Source organism: Geosmithia morbida (genome assembly GCF_012550715.1).
Source record: "Geosmithia morbida isolate 1262 chromosome Unknown scaffold_4, whole genome shotgun sequence".
NCBI classification, from domain to species: Eukaryota; Fungi; Ascomycota; class Sordariomycetes; order Hypocreales; family Bionectriaceae; genus Geosmithia; species Geosmithia morbida.
The window spans coordinates 542,103-561,339 of record NW_023336191.1 but is presented as its reverse complement, the minus strand read 5'-3'; the positions used below and the strand labels follow the sequence as shown (position 1 = coordinate 561,339).

Genomic DNA, 19,237 nt, shown 5'->3' with positions numbered 1-19,237 from the left:
AGATGTTGGTGAATATAAGTGCACGGGTCTTGGACGCAATCAACAAGAATTGGTTTCATATTACGACGATGCTTCTCCTCTCCTACCGATGTTCCAACTGGGGGAGGATTCCGCCCTCGGGCCATTTAATATGACTCATTATTCCTTCTTTGGGTACTGAGGATGGATGGATCCGTCTGATCAACCGGGAGTTGGGACTTGCATGAATGGAACAAAGTCTCGACGACGGGTAGCGCATCAGATGAAATATCCTGCGTGAATAACAATAACAAAAAAGAAGGAAAAAAGGAAAATAAGGGACAATAAGGGGGGGGGGGGAACAGAATAAAGGGGGAGAGAGAGAGAGAGAGAAAAAGAAGAAAGAAGAAAGAAAAGAAAACAAGGCTGATAATGACATATGAGAGAACAAAAGAAGGAGAAGAAAGAAGAGAAGACATAAAAAAACCGAGAGAGAGAGGATCTTACTATTTTAGTATAGACGGTTTGAACAAGGGACAAGCATGAGAGTAAAATTGGCCAGAATACGTGGTCGCTTCCATTCCAATAAAAATCAGATCCAGACTCCATTGCAATTTCAGCATCCCCTGGGGTTCTGAAGGGCCAAACTCGTCGTGGTATGCCCGCCTACGAGTAATGCTCGTACGTGTAGCCCCCCCTCCTCCCCAGGGACCGGGGGATTACTGTTACCCTAGATACTAGCCCGGGATATTTGTTCATCCTTTTTTCTCTTCTTTTCTTTCTCAACATGATGAGTCCGTTATTACTACTCGCGATCATCATATCGTACAAGGCCTTGTAAATATTACTGGTACGACGGGTCTAAGAGGGGAGGGGAGGGGAGGGGGGGGGGATGTGCGTAGACGAGGGCGTGCAAAGTCGGAAATTTGATGGGGCAAGGCGGAAGTGGTTAATGACGGGAGGAAGGATGCCTGATATGTTGACCTGTTCTTGTTTCTGTCATGTTCTTCATGGTTGTATTTACGAGTATAAAACGGCGAGACGAAGATGAGCGCATCTAAGTTGAACGAGGTACGGGAGTGTATTGCGGTGCAGTATAGTATATAGATGAAGGTGTATATATATTCTGCGTTAGAGCCCAAATGTGTAATGACAATCATTGTGCTCGTATGGCAGCGCAAGGGGAGAGGAACATCGGGACCAGAAAGGCTCACTGTCATTAACTTGGTATCTGTGCTCGGACATGTCAAGTCAGTCAATCAATCACCCCCTTTCTTGGCCACCGGAAGGGAGAGGGTGTGCGAGAGGGAGAAATTGGTCTCGGGCCAGATGACTGTACAGGTTTTGAATGATAGAAAACGTGTACAGAGATTATTTTATACAGAGGGGGTAAACAAAAAAAAAAAGGGGGGGGAACACAAGAAAGGGTCTCACGTCTCACGGGTTTTTTATATATATATGTATATTTTAATCTGTACATGTACTCGTACGAGTAGATTCAATATTAACGTGGTTGTAGGTTAACATCCTACGTATGGAGGCAAGGAGTCAAGGCATATATTATTATTATTATGATTATTATATATGTATGTATATAAGGGAGAGAGTAATATGAAGTGGACACACGCATATACACCAACAAAGACGACCGTGGCTGGCCCGGGCCCGAGACTTTTGAGGGTGGGCCGAAAGTTGTGTTTGCATGTGCGGGTGAGACGATTGGGGGGGGGGGGGTTTACTTTATACATTAAGTATAATCTATACCCTATACTCGTATTATAGAGAATTTAGTCGACCAACGTTGTGATGTTGGACGGCGTCCGTAATTGATGTGTGATGAAGGAGATTCGTGGTGAAGAAGAGAGAAGGAAAGGAAAAAAAAAAGAAAAAGAAAAAGAATCACGTGACTTCGCGTCATGACAACATTGCCCCGCACCAGTCGACGCGTTTCTTTTGTTTACTTTTGCTCTCTTTCTCTGCCCACACACAGCTTTCTTCTCGAGAGGCATCAATTGCGCCCGGACGCCAAAGAAAAGGGCCAGGATCACGGACAAGGAGAGAGGAGGGAGAGAGGAGGGAGAGAGAAGAGGGGAGCGGGGGGGGGGGGGGGGGGGGAGAGAAAGAGAGCTCGTGTATAACTGCACATGTCATTATTTCATCACTTTCTACCGAAAATATACCATCTACACACAAAAGTCTTTCTTGACTACGCAATCGAGAGCAGGAGCGACCTGATGAACCTGATGAAGTACTCAGCAGAGACGAGAGAGGGCCGGTAAAAGGGAGAGAAGGAGAGGGAGAGGGAGAGAGAGAGAAACTCACCGCCGCGGTCAAGCCCATATTGATGGCAATTGCTACAAAGAGGTTTAATACATCGTAGACATCAGAGAGTCAGTCACACACACACACACACACACACACACACAATACACCAGACACAATTTGATCGGTAATAATACTACGGACCGCGTACAATGAGCACAACAGCGGGCACGCGCATACACATACACACGCACACATACACACCTACACACCTACACACCTATACATAAACATACCCCTGGTGAATCGGTGGATGATGTAATTGTCCGCGCGAGAGAAAGGGGTCCCCCCACTCAGCCCTTTCTTTTTTCGTGTTCCTTGGGATAAGCGCCTTGTACCGAAACAGGAAAAGGCTCTTGTTTCCCTGGTTGCTCGTCCAGACACTGGAGACAGAATCCACCGACGGAGGCTCCGTCTGGGTTTTCTGACACGCCGCACAGCAACGTAGTTGTATGGCAATCTACCGACACCTTTAGCAGTGCCTCGTAATCGCAGAGAAATGATGGTCCATGGTCAGCATTACAATGGAGCAGCACAGGGCTGGATCCAGTCCGGAGCGAGACGGTGGGGAGACCAGCCCGGACCTGTAGCAACAGACCTGTAGCAACGACAGGCCTGCCAGCACCCGTAGCAGGGGGACGCCCTGAGGAAGGGCACCGGGGAGCGGCATGCCCAACCACAGCGCTGTATCCGCGCCCGTCTCTGCACCCCAGCTGTTCCGTGGCCCGGGTAACGGTCTGAAGCTGGTCAGCTTGTGTTGTACGATCGATGACATCCGACAGCCTCTTACGAGTGATAGTAATAATAATAATACTACTCGACCTCACAGAAACTCTATTAACCCTTATGCATTCACGGCTACGCTTTCTCTCCTGCTGGGGTTTGCCATGGGGAGGTAATATGATATTACACACGTACGGGAAAAAAGAATACAGAACTCACGAGGAGGTCATCTGGACTGGAAAAAAAAAAAAGTCGCCAACTTTGGGAATTCGCGCCCCCCCCCCCCCCCCCCCCCCGCACACATTTCAGCTTTCGACCTCTCAGCTACCTACGAGTAACTGATACTGATACTAGGCTGCTATGTCTACAGATAGTCATTATATACTGCTAGACCATGACTATTACCACTACTGGTGCGATGGTAGCAGTACCTTTCCGTAACGGGCGAGCGGCAGTCCGTCAATCACGACTGTACCTGTAATAATCTGTAATCTGTACCCGTACGGTTTGAAGTTAATTCTCACGCCCAGAGAAAATCGAGAAGATAAAATAAAAATCCACAACGCCAAAAAAAAAAAAAGAGATGCACACGCCCCCCTCCCCTCCACCCTCCTCCACTCCCTCCACTCTCCCTCTTCCCTGTCTCTCGGTTCGGCCTTGCTCTGTGCGGGTTTTTGTCCTGTGCCAATGTGCATTTACCTGTGCCTGGTGCCTTTCCCACCTCTTCCTATCCGTTGCCCCCACTCTCTGATGCTGCGAGCGCGTGTGCGTCGTGCTCTGTACTTGCAGTTTGTGCCTGGCCACCCTGTCTGCCTGCTCTCCTTCACAAGGGAGATATCCGTACTCGTACATGGATGGGGACGGTATTGATACTCCGTACAGATTGGACATTACGGAGCGGATGGTATCATTAGCAGCTGTAGACATAGTTCCAGTTACGAGAGTATGCCGCACAGACGTGGACGGAGCATAATGAGGAGGAGATCCTCGACTAGGTACCATTATACCACCCACCACTGCCACCAGCCAAAACTGACTACCCAGGTACTCTCCGTACAGGTACGGACCAAGTATTAACCAGTATTAAACGAGTTAATACCACAGGTCTGGGGGTCCATCCATCAAACCTGGGCACCTCCAAGCACCGAGGGCACCAAGAAGACTGCGACTACGAGTACTGCCGTACCCATTGTCAGAAGTACCACCACCACAACCACCCCGTTGCCGTGCGAGACCGACGACGGGACGACCCCATTCAAAACCCGTTGCTCCCCTCATTCATCGGGACCTTCTCTTGCTCTCTTTACCTCCCCCACCCCTTCCCAATCCCTCAACCATCCCTTCGACTCTGAGGAACGGTAGGTTAAGGCCAAAAAGGCACAGTCAATCTCTCTCGCGTGTGTGTGTGTGTTGACTGGCCCTCGCTTTTTTGGTGGGTGGACGAAAGAGTCAAGAGCTTTTTTCTCTGCATCCCTCTCTCTCTCTCCCTCTCTCCCTCTCTCTATCTCCCCTCCCTCCTCTTAGCCCTTGATCGCCACAGTCAACCTTATCCCGGCGTGCTGCTATTCAGAGGTACGTCTCCCTTTCTCGCTCTTTTGGCACTGGCTCTTCTACTACTTGCTAGCAAGAGGTGAGAGCTAACAAGCTGCTCTTCTTACCAGAAATCTCTTTTTTTTAGAAGAAAAAAACCAACAGAATTCCTCGCCGACGTACCGTCTACCTGTCACGCTAGAAAAAAGAAGACCTCGAACAGTCGAGACTCGGTCGATCCCCTCTGCAACAGACGAAGGAGGGAAGAAGGGGGACAGAGAAGCGAACAAAGAAGACCAACACATCACATCAACCCCCTGCAGGGTGCCCTTGGTCCTCGCCTCACATGTCAATGCTCATGTCCAGCTGCACCGTCTTTGTCCTCGAAATCAACTTGCTTCGTCAATCCTGACGCCCCCCCCCACCCACCCGGCGTCCTGTCATTCTTTTCTTCTTCTTCTTCGTGTCCGGCAGGGCGTGTTTCTTTGCAAAAGAAGGGGTCCTCGAGTCATTCTAGCACCTAGACAACAGCAAAAGAAGAAGAGATATACAGCATCTCCCGGGCATTGCAGCATCAACTTAACTGTGACCCTTCGAAATATTTCTTCCCACGTCTATTCTTCCACGCTGCAGCTGGGCTCTTCGTCGTAGCCTCCTACAGAAAATCGACTTCCCCTTCTTTTTATCCTCCTTCGAATCAAGGTCGACACCCCTTCTTTCCCCCAACAACAACCCTTCGCATACACACACACACACGTCCGTCGACGATGGAGGCCTCTTCACCACTGGCTGCCATGCAGCCTTCGGCTCCCCTCTCTCTCTGGGGATCGAGCCAGGACCTGTTCCGTTCTCATCCTCACAGCCACTACGCCACTTCGACCGACAACTTCGGCAACAGGGCTCTGCGCCAGCGTCTGCAGGCGACCGACTATTTCAGCACCAAGGACTCCCAGACCTCCTCTCCGGCTGCTAGCCTGGCTGCCGACCTGTCGCAGAACTTCCGCATCGATAATGAAGCTAGGTTGGTGGCTGCTCTAGTACTCCCTTCATACGTACCGTGCCATCATCCTTTAGGTTTGCTGACCATGATTGCCGTCGTACAGTCCGCACTTTCCTACCCCCAGACGGGCCCTTTTCACCGCAAACATGATGGGTGGTATGGAGTCGAGAGGTAAGCGCGAGAGAGATTAGATGACACCACGGGGCGAGGGAAGGGAGGAACACACCGAAGAAAGATCCCTCCCATCCCACGACATACATCAATCATCCATCCGGAACCCCTTAGCTGACTCTTTCCTCCTTTCAGGTCTCTGCACCACTCCTCCCATACCCTCATCCTCGCCTGCTCCTACCCTGGAGACCATGGAGATGTCGCCGCTTCCCCACAAGGTGCCCTTTTCCACCCACTTCGACGTCATGTCGCCCACCCCTTCCAGCACCGCGTCGTCGTCCATGGACCGCAGCGACAGTATGATGCTCGACTCGCCGCCCCCTATCCAGAGGCAGTCGCTCGAGCCGTCCAAGAGCATGCTTCCCGAGTCAGTGTAGATCCTGTAGCTTTGCCCCCCACCCGTCCTCTCCCCGAGACTAACACCACGCAACAGCCGCAAGATCGCTGCCCTCCGTCGACCCTCCCTGTCGCGTAACAAGGGCCACAGCACCGGCAACGTCACCTGCCGCACCGACGATACGAGCTCGCTCCCCGCCTTTCGTTTCGGTGCCATCTCTGGCTTCAGCCAGCCCAGCTCCGGCCTGTCTCTTCACGAGTGCTTCGAGTCGGCCTCGCCGCCCCCCATCCGCCGACCTCACTCGGCTAACAGCCCCTGCGCCCCTGGTCCCATCCGATGCCGGCCACAGCTCGCCGGCATGAACCCCTCGCGTATCTCCTCGCCTGCCGGGAGCCACTCCCGCCGTCCGTCGAACCCCTACCTCCGCAGCAGGAAGCAGTTCCGCCGTTCGCTCAGCATGTACGAGCATCCCGCCGACATCATGAAGCCCAACCCCCAGACGGAGGAGCCCGGCTCCTCGAGCCCCCAGTCTGTCACGGACACCGACGAGGCCCCCGGTCCCATCCTGCCCCACTTCATGCCCGACGACCCGGCCGATACTATCCCCCGCATCTCGAATGAATGCCTGCTCGACCTGCTCGACGGCAAGTACTCGGAACACTTTGACCAGAAGATGATTATCGACTGCCGCTTTGAGTACGAGTACGAAGGCGGCCACATCGACGGTGCCGTCAACCACAATGACAAGGACCTCCTGGTCTCCCAGCTCTTCCAGACCCCCATGCACGGCCGCACCCTCCTCGTCTTCCACTGCGAGTACTCAGCCCACCGCGCGCCCCTCATGGCCCGCCACGTCCGCTCCGAGGACCGCACCGCCAACAAGGACAACTACCCCCACCTCACCTACCCCGAGGTGTACATCTTGGACGGCGGCTACAGCGGCTTCTTCTCGGAGCATCGCAGCCGGTGCTACCCCCCGGAGTACGTCGAGATGTCGGACGAGAAGCACCAGCGCACCTGCGAGCGCGAGATGGGCCGCCTCAAGCAGCGCAAGGCCGGCTTCAGCCGAGCCCAGACCTTTGCTTTTGGTCAGCGCTCACCGGCCTGCGAGATGGACTCGCCCACCGCCCCCGGCCGAGCCGTACCTAGGCAGCTCCCTACCTCCATCTTTGGTGCCTCGCCCATCTGGGAACGATCACAACCCACCCGGCGTATGGCGTCGTATTGATAGCATTGATCTTGCGTCGTCCCATGCGGTGGCCTCTGATGCAAACCAGCCCACCTTGGCCACCATACAACTCCCCCCACCTCTCCTTTGTTGCGTTGCCGGTACATGTTACTGCCTTCAATAGCATGCTTCTGTTTCGGTGAACGGAAACCCAGCATTCTGAGCCATTGATTTCGGATGACCCCATCGGATCACCTGGTGGTCTCCTGCCCCCCCCCCGCTCAAGAAGACGGACCAGAACGAATACGACACCCGACAATTCTGACCGACTTCGAAAACAGATCTTTTAGAGCTTCTCGCCGAGGCTGCAAATTCTCACGGTTCGATTGCTTTCTCAGACCTTAATCTCCTACGGCGACGTTTGAGAATAGCACGACCAATGTCTATACAACGAAACACACACACATACACGGCCCATCAACAAAGATGCATTAATACTATACACCAACACGCACACGCACGCACACGCACAAAAGATGCAATCGCAAAGCTTTCACAGCTGGTCGACTGTGCAATGTCGGAGCTACCCTCTTTTTCTTGACATTTGCTTTTCCGCATCAGAAAGTCCATTAATACTTCTTCCTGACGGTCCACGATCTGATCACACAAACAAACAAAACACCCCCCACATTCGCTTTCCCAACACCTATCGATGCGCGCATATACCCACAGACGACGGCATGCTCCCTTCATTTTATTTGTTTCTTTTGTCAAACATTCTTTTTTCTTCTTCTCTGTTTCTTGAGTCTTTTCTATCTGTTTCTTTATTTTGTTTTGTTTATTTTACCCCTTCTTCAACTGTGGATACTTTTGACAGGGGTGGCAGAATACCCTGGGAGTTTTTGTGTATTTCTTCTTCTCTTTTCTCTCTGACCCTTTCTCTCTTTTTTCCTTTTACTGTTTTCCTCTCAGAGTGTGGAGTAGACACACAGAGAGAGCAAGTATTCCCGGTGCCTCGCACAGAGAGGGCGGTTCCCTACAACATTTTCTTCTAGCTTCTTTTTTCTCTGTTGCTCATACACACATTGAACATTGAATAGACTGATTAAAGTCTGTGTCTCTTTTTTCTTTCCTCTCCTTTGCTTCACATTTCATGTACAGTTGGAGTGGGGGAGACGGGCTGCAGAATAGGTGTTAGAACCTGAATTACATGATATCCGTGCTTTGATCAACCTCTGCTCTATTTCCCCAGATGCTGCTTAGAGGCTCTGGTCGGACTAGACTACCCAGACGCATTGCCATATCTGAACTGACTTGAAATACCCTTAACGCCGGATGAGATGAGAAAAAGTGGACAGACATCCTGACAGTACCTACGAGGTAAAATCCCAATCTTTAAAGGCTTCCCTGAAAGCCTCGACATCCCTCGTCTCCTCCGCCTCTGTCTGCGCACAATCCTTCCAGATCAGCCTGTCCTCCAGACCCATGAGCTTTGCCAGGACGCGTCGACCGAACTGCAGGTCAAACCTCTGATCGGGGGACAGCGGCATGACGAGTGACTTACCCTGTACACCACCGGCATCGGGAGCAGCGGCAGCAGCAGCGGCAGCAGTTTTATTCCCAACGTCGTCATTGTCAGCGACATCACCACTGCCGGACCATAGCCATACGCGGAAGAAGTCGCCGGCACCGGCAAGGTCGGCGAGGCCGAGGGTCCGGGACGCTGGGACGGGGAGGTTCTGGTTCTCGGCCTCGACCTTGAAGGCTGCCTCGACCATGCCGGAGCGGATCATGTCGGCCGGGACGGGGACGAGCTGCCAGATCAGGTGGACGTTGCGGGCGCGGCTGATCTCCCAGGTGACGAGGCCGAGACGGTGGGATGAGCGGGAGGCCACCATGGCCTGAATGGCCTCGCGGAAGCGGTCCATCTCGCGGTAGGTGCGGGCCGCCTCGTCGCCGGGTATGGCGGATATGGTGGGCGCGTGGGGCAGGGGGATGATGATGAGGTGGCCGGGGAAGTCGAGGCCCCGGTCGGAGAAGGTGGACGAGGTGGGGAGGGGACCCTTGGCCACGGTCACGTAGGCGTCGTCGCCGATGGTGCAGCACATGTGCGACGAGAGGTTGGGGTTGGACAGGCAGAAGTAGCACCTGTCCGGCCCCGGAGGGGGGGATGCATGACGGCGCCGCTTACCGACGCCCCTGCTGCTGATGCTGCTGTCGTGATGGTTTCCGAAACGGCTGTAGCCTGCGTCTTCCCTGGCGTGTTTCTTACTACTGTCGGTGAAGGGGGAGGATGTGACGCCGGGGGGGATGGAGGTGTCGGATCGGTTGAGTGTGAAGGCGTACATGGCCTTGGCCTTTTCGGCGTTGCCGTAAGGAGCCATGGATATGAAGCGGGTGACCGAGACGGGGGCGTCTGCGCTGTCGTGGGCCTGGGATGGCGGCGGCGGATGCACGAACGGTTCTCGTTCGTAGAAGAAGGGGCCCGGCGAGGCGGAGATGTGGTAGCGCGGGCGTAGGGCGGCGCACAGCTCGGCGGCCTCGTCGGTGCTCTGGATGGAGGCTTGCTGGTCGGGCTGAAGAGCCGCGGTGGCCCTGGTGCCCGTCCACACCCTGGCTGGCCACACCGACGTCAGCAGTATGTCGGCCGAGTTGGCGCCTCGCAGGCTCCGGGCGTCGTCGGCCGTGTGGAAGGGCAGGTGCTGGTCCTGCGACTTGCCCTCCGCCAGCCTGGCGTCCAGCCGGCCACCCAGGGCGACGATGCGGATCCCCTCGGATGTCTTGGTCACGCTGCGCTTGCCCAGGAAGTGCAGGTTGGCGCAGACGTCCTCGTCGGCCTCGACCTTGGCCGCGATGCGCGCCGGCAGCTCGTGGTTGCCGACGGTGAAGTACGTCGGCAGCGGCACCTCGAGCGTGCCGTCCATCAGGGCTGTGATCGTCGCATCATCCGTCGCGGGGGAGAAGACGTCGCCCGTCAGGATGGCCAGCGTAAATCTGTTCTTGGAGTGGAGCGTCGCGAGCTTCTTGAGGGCCGGCGATAGGTTGTCGCCGTTGAGGCTGCCGAGAACGATTCTGCGAGGGCAAGAAGGTTGTATGTGTCAGTCTACCTAGGAAAAAAAAGGAACAGAAACGATAGGAGTCAAGATCATTCACTATAGGCTTGTTTTCTTACATCTTTGGGGCAGCCATAATTTGGGCCTTTGTGCTGTTCGAAAGGGATCGCCGGAGTGGCGCTGGAGATGTTTGGAAAGTAAAGAGAGTTAGTTGATCAATAAATATCTAGCAACGCATTACTGGCTTGCTGGTGGGCCCCAAAAGAAGGAAGAGAGAGAGAGAAAGAGAGAAGGGAGAAGAGGCCTGAGGCACAACCCTTTTTTTTTCGGAATGGGGGGGGGGACATTGTCATTCGAAAGAGAGAGAGGAAACTGAAGGAATTATCTATATGTGACCGTGTTCGATCAATTGTTTGTAATGGGCTCCAATTCATCATACCAAATGTTCTCTTTTTCTCTCGATTTTCAACAAATCCGTCGACTTTTTTTATACCGACAAAAACATATGCGATAGTCTTCTCATTGGCTACAGCCCCACAACCTGAGCTTTATCGGCTCTCATCGATAAGGAACCCGATAAGAAAAAAAAAATCAGGAATCTATTTTTTTTCTTCTTCGCATCTTTGGTGGGGACTATCGAGACTATTTCTATTTCATCTTCAAGGCTTCAAAACATACAGCAATTATCCAGCCTCAAGAGTCTTTTTTCTTTTTTCTTTTGCATTTAAATAAGAAGAGTGCGAAAGGAAAGAAAAAAGACGCCCAGGATGCCGTCCAAATCATCAGGACGCATCACAAAGGCGTACAAAAACTCGACACCCCATCAGAAAAATCACCGGTTCGAGACCTTCACCAACAAGATCGCCAAATTCAATTCTCTCCAACCGCTTCGTAAAGTCCGCCGTCATGATCTCGACAACGAGGACGATTCTGCCGCCACCTCGTATTTTCGGACCGGCCTTCAGAAATGGAGCGAACTGAACATATCCAAGGGCTTCGTGTCCTTCAAGCGCGAGGTCCTGTCCCTGTCCGAGAGTCTGCCGCAGATCCTCCACTTCGAGAAGCGCATCATGGAGTCTCTGGCCAAGTACATTTCCATGCACGACAAGGAGGCCCTCGAGCCACTGCTCGACCTCCTGACCGCCTTCGCCCACGATCTGGGCGTCCGCTTCGAGAAGCACTACCCCAGGAGCCTGGGTCTCATAGTCGACATCGCCGGCAGGCCGCAGGACGCCGACGTGATCGAGTGGACCTTTGCCGCCCTGGCCTTTCTCTTCAAATACCTCTCCAAGCTTCTCGTCCCGAACTTGCTGCCGACCTTCGACACAGTCTCCCCCCTGATGGGAAAGACCCGCCACCCTCCACACATTGCCCGCTTCGCTGCCGAGGCTCTCAGCTTCCTGGTCAAGAAGGCCGGCGCGCCCTCTCACCGTGCCACCTCACTCCCGAGCTTCGTCGCCCACGTCAAGTCGGACCTCAGCGACCTGGCCGGCGACCGCCAGTTCACCCTCTACCAGGATGGCGTCATGACCATGTTCGCCGAGGCCATGAAGGGCAACGAGAACACGCTCCATTCAGCTGGCCCTGCCATCTTCGTCGCCCTCCTGGACTCCGCCTTTGACGATGACGAGCCCGACAGCTCGACCGCCACCCGGAACGACATCTGGAGCGATGTCGTATGCGGCGTGCTCACCAGCGTCATCCACCATTCCACCTCGACCACCTTTGCCGAGCTCGAAGAGGCCATCCTCCAGAACATCACCTCTGGACTTGATAGGTTTGGCGATGATGGCAACTGGTGGACCCTGCGGCCCTACATCAAGGTCCTCGGCACCATGGCCGGTGTCCGCAAGGGTTCCAGAGTCAGCAGCTGGTCCGGAGTCACCGATGCCCTCGTCGGCATGCTCGAGAAGATTTCAAAACGTGACGACGACGCCGCACAAAAAGACCCCGCCGTCATCTGGAGGGACATTCTGGTACCCACCGCCATCACGTTGCACCACGCGCCCCTGGAGGCCGTGGTGTCGCCGATGGAAGAGGTTCCTGGATACCTCATGTGCGGGCCGCTGATGAGGTGCTTCATCCCCTTCTGCTCCTACTTCTGCGACCTCAACGCCTCGCGCTTCGGCAGCATGCTGCGGGCGGACTTCCAGAAGTTCATCGCCGGTCACTGGTCGCAGAGCGGCAACCAGGATCTCCTCTGCGTTCTCATCCCGCGGATGATTGGAAAGGACGGGTTCGCACCCCCGGGAAGGCGAGGGAGCTGCACACTACCCCAGGCATGGCAGGACCAGATCGTCTCCAAGTTTGAGAACCTCGAGATCTCGCCATTCCCCGAACGTGGCCCGTACAACAAGGACCCCCAAGTCTGGAGGGACGAATGCCTGCCCAAGTATTCCGCACTTCTACGGCTGCTCGAGCTCACGACGGTCCACCCGTCGACCAACGCCCGTATCGCCGAGCTGCTGCTGAGGAAGCTGAAGCTTGCCCTTCGCCCGTCGTCGACGCTGGCCTCGGACGAGGTCCACTTCATCGTGAGCCAGGGATTCCACGCCTACCTCAGGATGAGCAAGCCTGGGAAGTCGGTCGACGCCTCCCTCAGCCCTCTTCTGAGGGCCGCCGTGCCTCGGTTCGCCCGCTCCGTCGGCTTCCTGGAGGCATACATCGCTTACGAGGAGCACCTGCAGGAGTCTGACGGCTCCAAGGACCACGACGAGCCCTCCAGCGATGGCTCCACCCTAGACGAAGACCCCGTCATGACGTCGCTGGTGGAAAATCTGTGCTCTCCGTCGCACGAGATTCGACTGTCGTCTCTGAAGCTGCTCAAGCGGATGAACCACCTCGGTGAGCTCGCCAACTTGGTGGACAACATGATTGAAATTGAGCAGCTGCCCCTGTCCCTGAGCCATGTCCGGACGATTGCCATGCTCCTGCGCAACCTTGGCCAGAAGTATTCCTCCTTGGACGAATCCACCTGGCTGCACAGGGGCGTGCCTAGCTTCCTCTTCGGCATGCTCACCGTCAAGCTGTCGCCTGTATGGGACAACGCCACCGAGTCGCTGGGCCAGATCTGCCAGACCAGGACAGGCGAGGAAGTTGTCAGCAACCTTGCTTTCAAGTGGCTTGCCGTCCCCTCTCCCCGGTGGACCCCTTCTACTTCCGACAACCTCGCCAGCAACAGACGTGTCGTCACCTATTTCGACTGTACGCTGCTCAACAGCCTCCAACGACAGGCCGATGAGGTCTGCAACGTCATGGACACTGCCGTCGACATCATGCTGCGCGACTTTGACGAGCAGCAGCGGACCCCCGACGCCCTCGCCCCCAACGCTAGGACACGAGCTCTCAAGGTGTTCAACGCTCTCCCTTCGGTCGCCGAGAAGCGCTCGCGTCGACTGGTTCCACACTTCCTCCCCTGGGCACTAGAAGACCAAGCCTCGCTACCGGACGATGTCGAGTTCGACCACTCTTACTGGTCCCTGGCCGACCGCAAGGCCATCCTGGGCGTCATCTCGCAGTTTATCAACCCCAGGGTCCTCTACCTCCATGAAAAGGTCTATGATGGCCTTCTGGAGCTCATGGAGAATGGTGATGTCGAGTTTCAGAAGCTCACTCTCAAGGCGATTCTGGCCTGGAAGCAGGAGGGAGTCAAGCCTTACCAGGAAAACCTCGAGTTCCTGCTGGATGACGCTCGTCTGAAGAACGAGCTCACCGTGTTCCTCCAGGGCGAGATCGTCAAGCCAGAGCACCGAGCTGAGCTGATGCCCGTGCTGCTCCGTCTCCTCTATGGTCGTAGCATCTCCAAGAAGGGCGCCGCGAGTGGAAAGCACGGTCTCCAGGCGACGCGCCTGACGATCCTCAGGAACCTGACCGTCAAGGACACGGGTGCCTTCCTCGACATCGCCTCGGGCAAGCTCAGCAAGGTCAGGGTCATCAACACCAGCACGGCGCGTGACAAGCTTTTTGCGCAGCCCATCATCCCACCCAGGAAGCAGGTCGGTTTCCTCAACATGGCGTCTTCACTGATATCCGAGCTTGGCACCAATGTCATGCCCTACATGGAGACGCTGCTGAACACTGTCCTGTACTGTACTGTCTTTGCCTCCAGGCAGCTCACGGGTATGACTGCGGACGCGCCGGACCTGGACCCCGAGGACACCGAGAATGCCGGCTCGCACTCTCTCCACAGGATCACGCGTTCGACGGGTATCAAGTGCCTGATCACGCTCTTCCAGAACGCCCAGGGCTTTCAGTGGGAACCGTACCATGGCATCATCGTGGAGGAGATCGTGGTCCCGAGGCTCGAGAACCTCCCGACCGAGATGTCGCAGGGTGTCTCTGGTGTCTTGCAGCTGCTATCAACATGGTCGGCTCTCCCCAGGGTTGCGCTCTTCCTGGGCCCGCACGGCCATGCACTCCCTCAGGGCATCCTGCCCAAGGTTATCGAGTGCCTGGCTGCCGAGAAGGCCAAGGACGAGGTGAGGGTGTTTATCCTCGGCATGATCAGGAACCTGGTGCGGCTGGCGCAGGCCCCCGCCGAGGAGTCGGAATTCAACGAACTCATCCAGGTTGAACTGCTAGACTCTAACGCCGAGGCCATGCTGGGTGCCGTCACTTTCATCCTGCGCACCCTCACCGCCAGCAGTGACCTTCTCGAGGCTGGCGTGGAGGCCCTGCTGTCGCTCGCCGGCGTGCTCCGAGAGCCGCGCTGCATCGAGTCCGTGCTCCAGATATGCTCCTTCCTCCTGAAGCAGCCTCCTCGGCGGGTCAGCCCCAAGACCAAGGGGCGTCTGCTGCTCGTGGTCGAGAACTTCGTTGCCCTGGTCGACACCTCTGAGCATCGCGAACTTTGCAACGACGTCTACGACACGCTGGCCTCGCTTTTCAGCTATTTCAGGGACAGGGAGAACCGCCAGGCCCTATGCCGGGCCTTGGCTGTCGTCTCGAAGAACGGCTCCGAGGGCGAGGGCGTGGACGTGGCCGAGATCTGCGCTGGACTCAACTCGTACAAGGAAGGGCGCATCGATGAGCCGGACTACGACAGAAGGCTGGCCTCCTTCAATGCCATTTCGGGAGACAGGGAGGTGCCTCTTACCCCGCGCGAGTGGTTACCACTCCTGCACAACTGCCTCTTCTTCATCAAGGTCGACGAGGAATTCGGCGTTCTCTCCACCAACTCGGCGGACGCCATGCGACGCTTCGTCCAGGACGCCGTCAGGTGCAGCCGCCAGTGTGGATCGACCAAGGTCGCGTTCCAGTCACAGCTGACCGACATTCTGATGCCGGCAATCTACGCCGGCGCCAGGGAGCTGTCAGACACGACACGCCGAGAGATCCTGCGCGTCTTCGGCTTCATCCTGAGGAGCATGCCCGAGTGGGAATCGGTCAAGGACATGGGTGGGCTGCTCGCCGATATCGAAGAGGACGCGGCAGATCCTCCTTTCTTCTTCAACATCCTCAGCCCTGCCGTCTCACGACAGCTTGAGGCTCTCCAGGTGCTGGAGAAGGCCAACGCAGCGCAGGAGATCGGCAGCCAGAACATCGCCCAGTTCTTCATCCCGTTGCTCGAACACTTCCTCTTTGACCGGGAGGAGGGAGGAGACGATCGTGGACTGAGCGCCCAGGCGACCAACGTCATTGGCGAGATCGCAAAGTCTCTCCACTGGAAGCACTACCGGACAACGCTGCAGAGGTACATCAGCTACGTCGCCTCCAAGCCCGACCACCAGAAGCAGACGATCCGACTCCTCGGCAAGTTCACCGACGCGCTCGTATCCTGCGTAGAGGGGAAGCCCGCCGATTCTATGGAGGTTGACGAGGTCGGCGACGGGTCCTCCTCCTCTACTGTCCGACGGTTGACCTTGACCGTTCCCAAGCAGGAGCAGCTGTCGACGGAGATTGCTAACCATTTCCTCCCGACGCTGATGAAGCATCTGCATGAGAAGGACGAGTCGGAAGTCAGCTACCGAGTGCCGGTCGGTGTCACCATCGTAAAGCTTCTGCGGCTCTTGCCCCCCGATGACATGAAGCAGAGGCTCGCAGGAGTCTTGACGGATATCTGCCACATCCTGCGCAGCAAGGCCACGGAGTCCCGGGACATGGCACGAGACACCCTGGTTCAGATCGCTACAATCTTGGGCTCGTCCTTCATCGGTTTCATCCTGAGAGAGCTTCGGGGTGCCCTGACGAAGGGTTACCAGCTCCATGTCCTGTCGTACACGGTGCACTCCATTCTAGTCGCCGTCATCCCCGGCTTCGAGCCAGGTGACCTGGACTACTGCATCCCCAGCATCGTCAACGTCATCATGGACGACATCTTTGGCGTCATCGGTCAGGAGAAGGACGCTGAAGGCTACATCACCCAGATGAAGGAGGTCAAGAGCAGCAAGAGCCAGGATTCCATGGAGCTTGTCGCCAATAACGCGTCCATCACGCGTCTCATCGACCTCGTCCACCCGCTGCAGGCACTGCTGATGCAGAAAGTTGATCTCAAGATGATCCGGAAGATCGACATCCTCTTGGGCCGCATCTCCACCGGTCTCCTTCGGAACCGGGCGGCCGAGAGCCGTGACACCCTCGTCTTCTGCTACGAGGTGATCCAGAGCGTCTACCGGAGCCGGGAGCCGGAGGCCCCTCAGAAGCTCGACCCTCGAGTGCGCAAGTACCTCGTCCAGAAGGGTGCCAAGAAGGGCGATCGCGGCCAGACATCGAGACACATGTACAAGCTTTTCCGCTTCGCCCTCGACACCTTGAGGTCCATGTTCAAGAAGCACGACAGCCTCCGCACCCCGGAGAACCTGTCCGGCTTTATCCCCCTCCTGGGAGACGCCATCATCGAGGGCGAGGACGAGGTCAAGGTGTCGGCCTTTAGGCTCCTTGCCGTCATCACCAGGGTCCCATTTGAGGGCGATGAGGGGACGAACATCTACAAGGTGGCGGTCAAAGAGGCCGCCAAGAGTGTGTCGACGTCGGTCTCGACTACGACCGACCTGTCGCAGGCGGCGCTCAAGATGCTCGCCGTGGTCCTGCGGGACCGCAGGGACGTGGTGATCAAGGACCACGCTGTGGACATGCTCTTGGGCAAGCTAAGGGATGACCTCACGGAGCCGCAGTACCGCCACGTCACCTTCAACTTCCTGCGGTCGGTCCTGGAGCGCAAGGTCGAGACGGCCGACGTGTACGATACCATGGACTACGTGGGCACCGTCATGATCACCAACGACGACAAGGACACGCGCGACCTGGCCCGCGGAGCCTTCTTCCAGTTCATCCGCGAGTACCCCCAGAAGAAGGCGCGCTGGGAAAAGCAGCTGGAGTTCATTATTGCCAACCTCAAGTACGACCGCGAGGGCGGTCGCCTCTCCGTCATGGAGATGGTCCACCTGCTCTTGATGAAGTCGTCGGACGACTTTGTCCAGGAGGTCGCGGCGTCGTGCTTCCTACCCCTGTTCATGGTGCTGGCCAACGACGAGAGCGACAAGTGCAAGCTTGCCGCCTCGGAGCTGCTCAGGGAGACGTTCCGCCGGGCCAGCAAGGAGCGTGCATCCACCTTCCTGGCCCCGCTCCGGCAGTGGCTCGACAACAATAACCTTTCCGTTGTGCGGCTCGCGCTGCTGGTTTGGAGCTACTACTTTGAGTCACACGACGGGGCGGACAAGAACGAGAAGGACTTCAAGCTGGCGTACGGCAAGATCATGGAGCTCCTGGGCGCCGAGGACCTCGGCGACGTCGACGGCTACCTGGTCGAAGCGGCGCTGAGCCTGGTCAATGTTCTACTCGCAACCTTCCCGAAAAAGATCCTCTCTTCCGCGAGCGAGGACCTCTGGACGCATGTCGGACGGTGCATGGGACACCCCCACCCGTCCGTCAAGCTGGCTGCCATCAAGCTCATCAGCCTGTACCTGAACGACTTCGCGCAGAACATGGACGGCAGCGTATCCGGCCAGAAGGCCGAGGCCGTCGGCGGGAGCTACGGGCTAACGCTGGGCCAGGACAAGGTCGAGGACCTGGTGCGCCTGGCGCTCAACATCCTGAACGGGCACGAAGTCGATGAGGCACTCGCCACCGAGGCGGGCCAGATCCTCATCTTCCTCGGACCGCGACTCCCGACACCCACCGCCGTCGTCGAAGACGTGCACGTGGATGGTGTCAAGGCAGGCGAGCAGGAGGACGAGGATGAGGACGACGGTGACGAGAGGAAGGAGGACGAGGAGCAAGATCAGGAGACGCAGAAGAGGAAGAGGGAGAAGGACCTGCAGTACCTGTTCTGGAGGCTGTCGCACATCCTGCGCAAGGAGATCCGACCGCGCGCGGCGGCCATCGTGCCCAAGACGGTGGCCATGGAGGTGCTGGAGACGGTGTGCCGGCGGTCGTCGACGGAGCGGCTGGGCCCCTGCTTCAAGACGATACTGGCGCCGCTGCACAACCTGACAGACTCGACGATCCGCCCCCCTCAGACGATGGACGATGTCTTCACGACCAGGCACGAGCACGTCAAGACGCGGGCGCAGATCCTCATGGACTCGCTCCAGAAGAAGTTCGGCACGGCCGAGTACAGCAGGCAGCTGCTCGACATCCGGGAGGAGGTGCGCGACAAGAGGCAGGCCCGGGCGGCCAAGCGCAAGATCGAGGCCATCACCCAGCCCGAGAAGCACGGGCGCGACAAGCGCAAGAAGTTTGAGAAGAACCGCGAGAGGAAGAAGGTTCGGTCTTCGGAACAAAAGGCGTCGAGGCAGGCTTACAAGAATTGGTGATCTTCTCCTCTGTCCTGCTCTACACGCATCCCTTTTTCCTTCACATGGTTTTGGCGTTTTATTTTGTTCTGTTGGGAAGAGAAGGGGGGGGGGGGGGGGGGGGGAGGGGTGTTTGGGTTTCTAGGGAAAAAGCTCTTTTTTTTTAAAAAAAAAAATGAAAAGAAAAGCAGTAACATGGCTATTGGCATTAGAATAGTAGACGTTTTGAATACCATGAAAAAT

The 19,237-nt window shown here is 56.4% G+C and overlaps 3 protein-coding genes across 3 annotated transcripts; 2 read left to right on the top strand and 1 right to left on the bottom strand.

Moving 5' to 3' along the window:
• Window positions 1-5,300: 5,300 nt before the first annotated feature.
• On the top strand, window positions 5,301-7,269 carry GMORB2_5647 (uncharacterized protein; the record flags this gene model as incomplete). Its single annotated transcript, XM_035467617.1, has 4 exons — window positions 5,301-5,554; window positions 5,637-5,704; window positions 5,840-6,071; window positions 6,138-7,269. 4 exons carry the CDS (start codon window positions 5,301-5,303, stop codon window positions 7,267-7,269), a joined length of 1,686 nt encoding a protein of 561 aa, XP_035322583.1.
• Window positions 7,270-8,582: 1,313 nt separating this feature from the next.
• GMORB2_5646 (Protein similar to CwfJ C-terminus 2) lies at window positions 8,583-10,398 on the bottom strand (the record flags this gene model as incomplete). The annotated part of the gene is made up of 2 exons (XM_035467616.1): window positions 8,583-10,281; window positions 10,382-10,398. The coding sequence occupies 2 exons, from the start codon at window positions 10,396-10,398 to the stop codon at window positions 8,583-8,585; spliced, it is 1,716 nt and encodes a 571-aa protein (XP_035322582.1).
• Window positions 10,399-11,029: 631 nt separating this feature from the next.
• GMORB2_5645 (U3 small nucleolar RNA-associated protein 20) lies at window positions 11,030-19,015 on the top strand (the record flags this gene model as incomplete). The annotated part of the gene is made up of 1 exon (XM_035467615.1): window positions 11,030-19,015. The coding sequence occupies one exon, from the start codon at window positions 11,030-11,032 to the stop codon at window positions 19,013-19,015; it is 7,986 nt and encodes a 2,661-aa protein (XP_035322581.1).
• Between the last annotated feature and the right edge of the window lie 222 nt (window positions 19,016-19,237).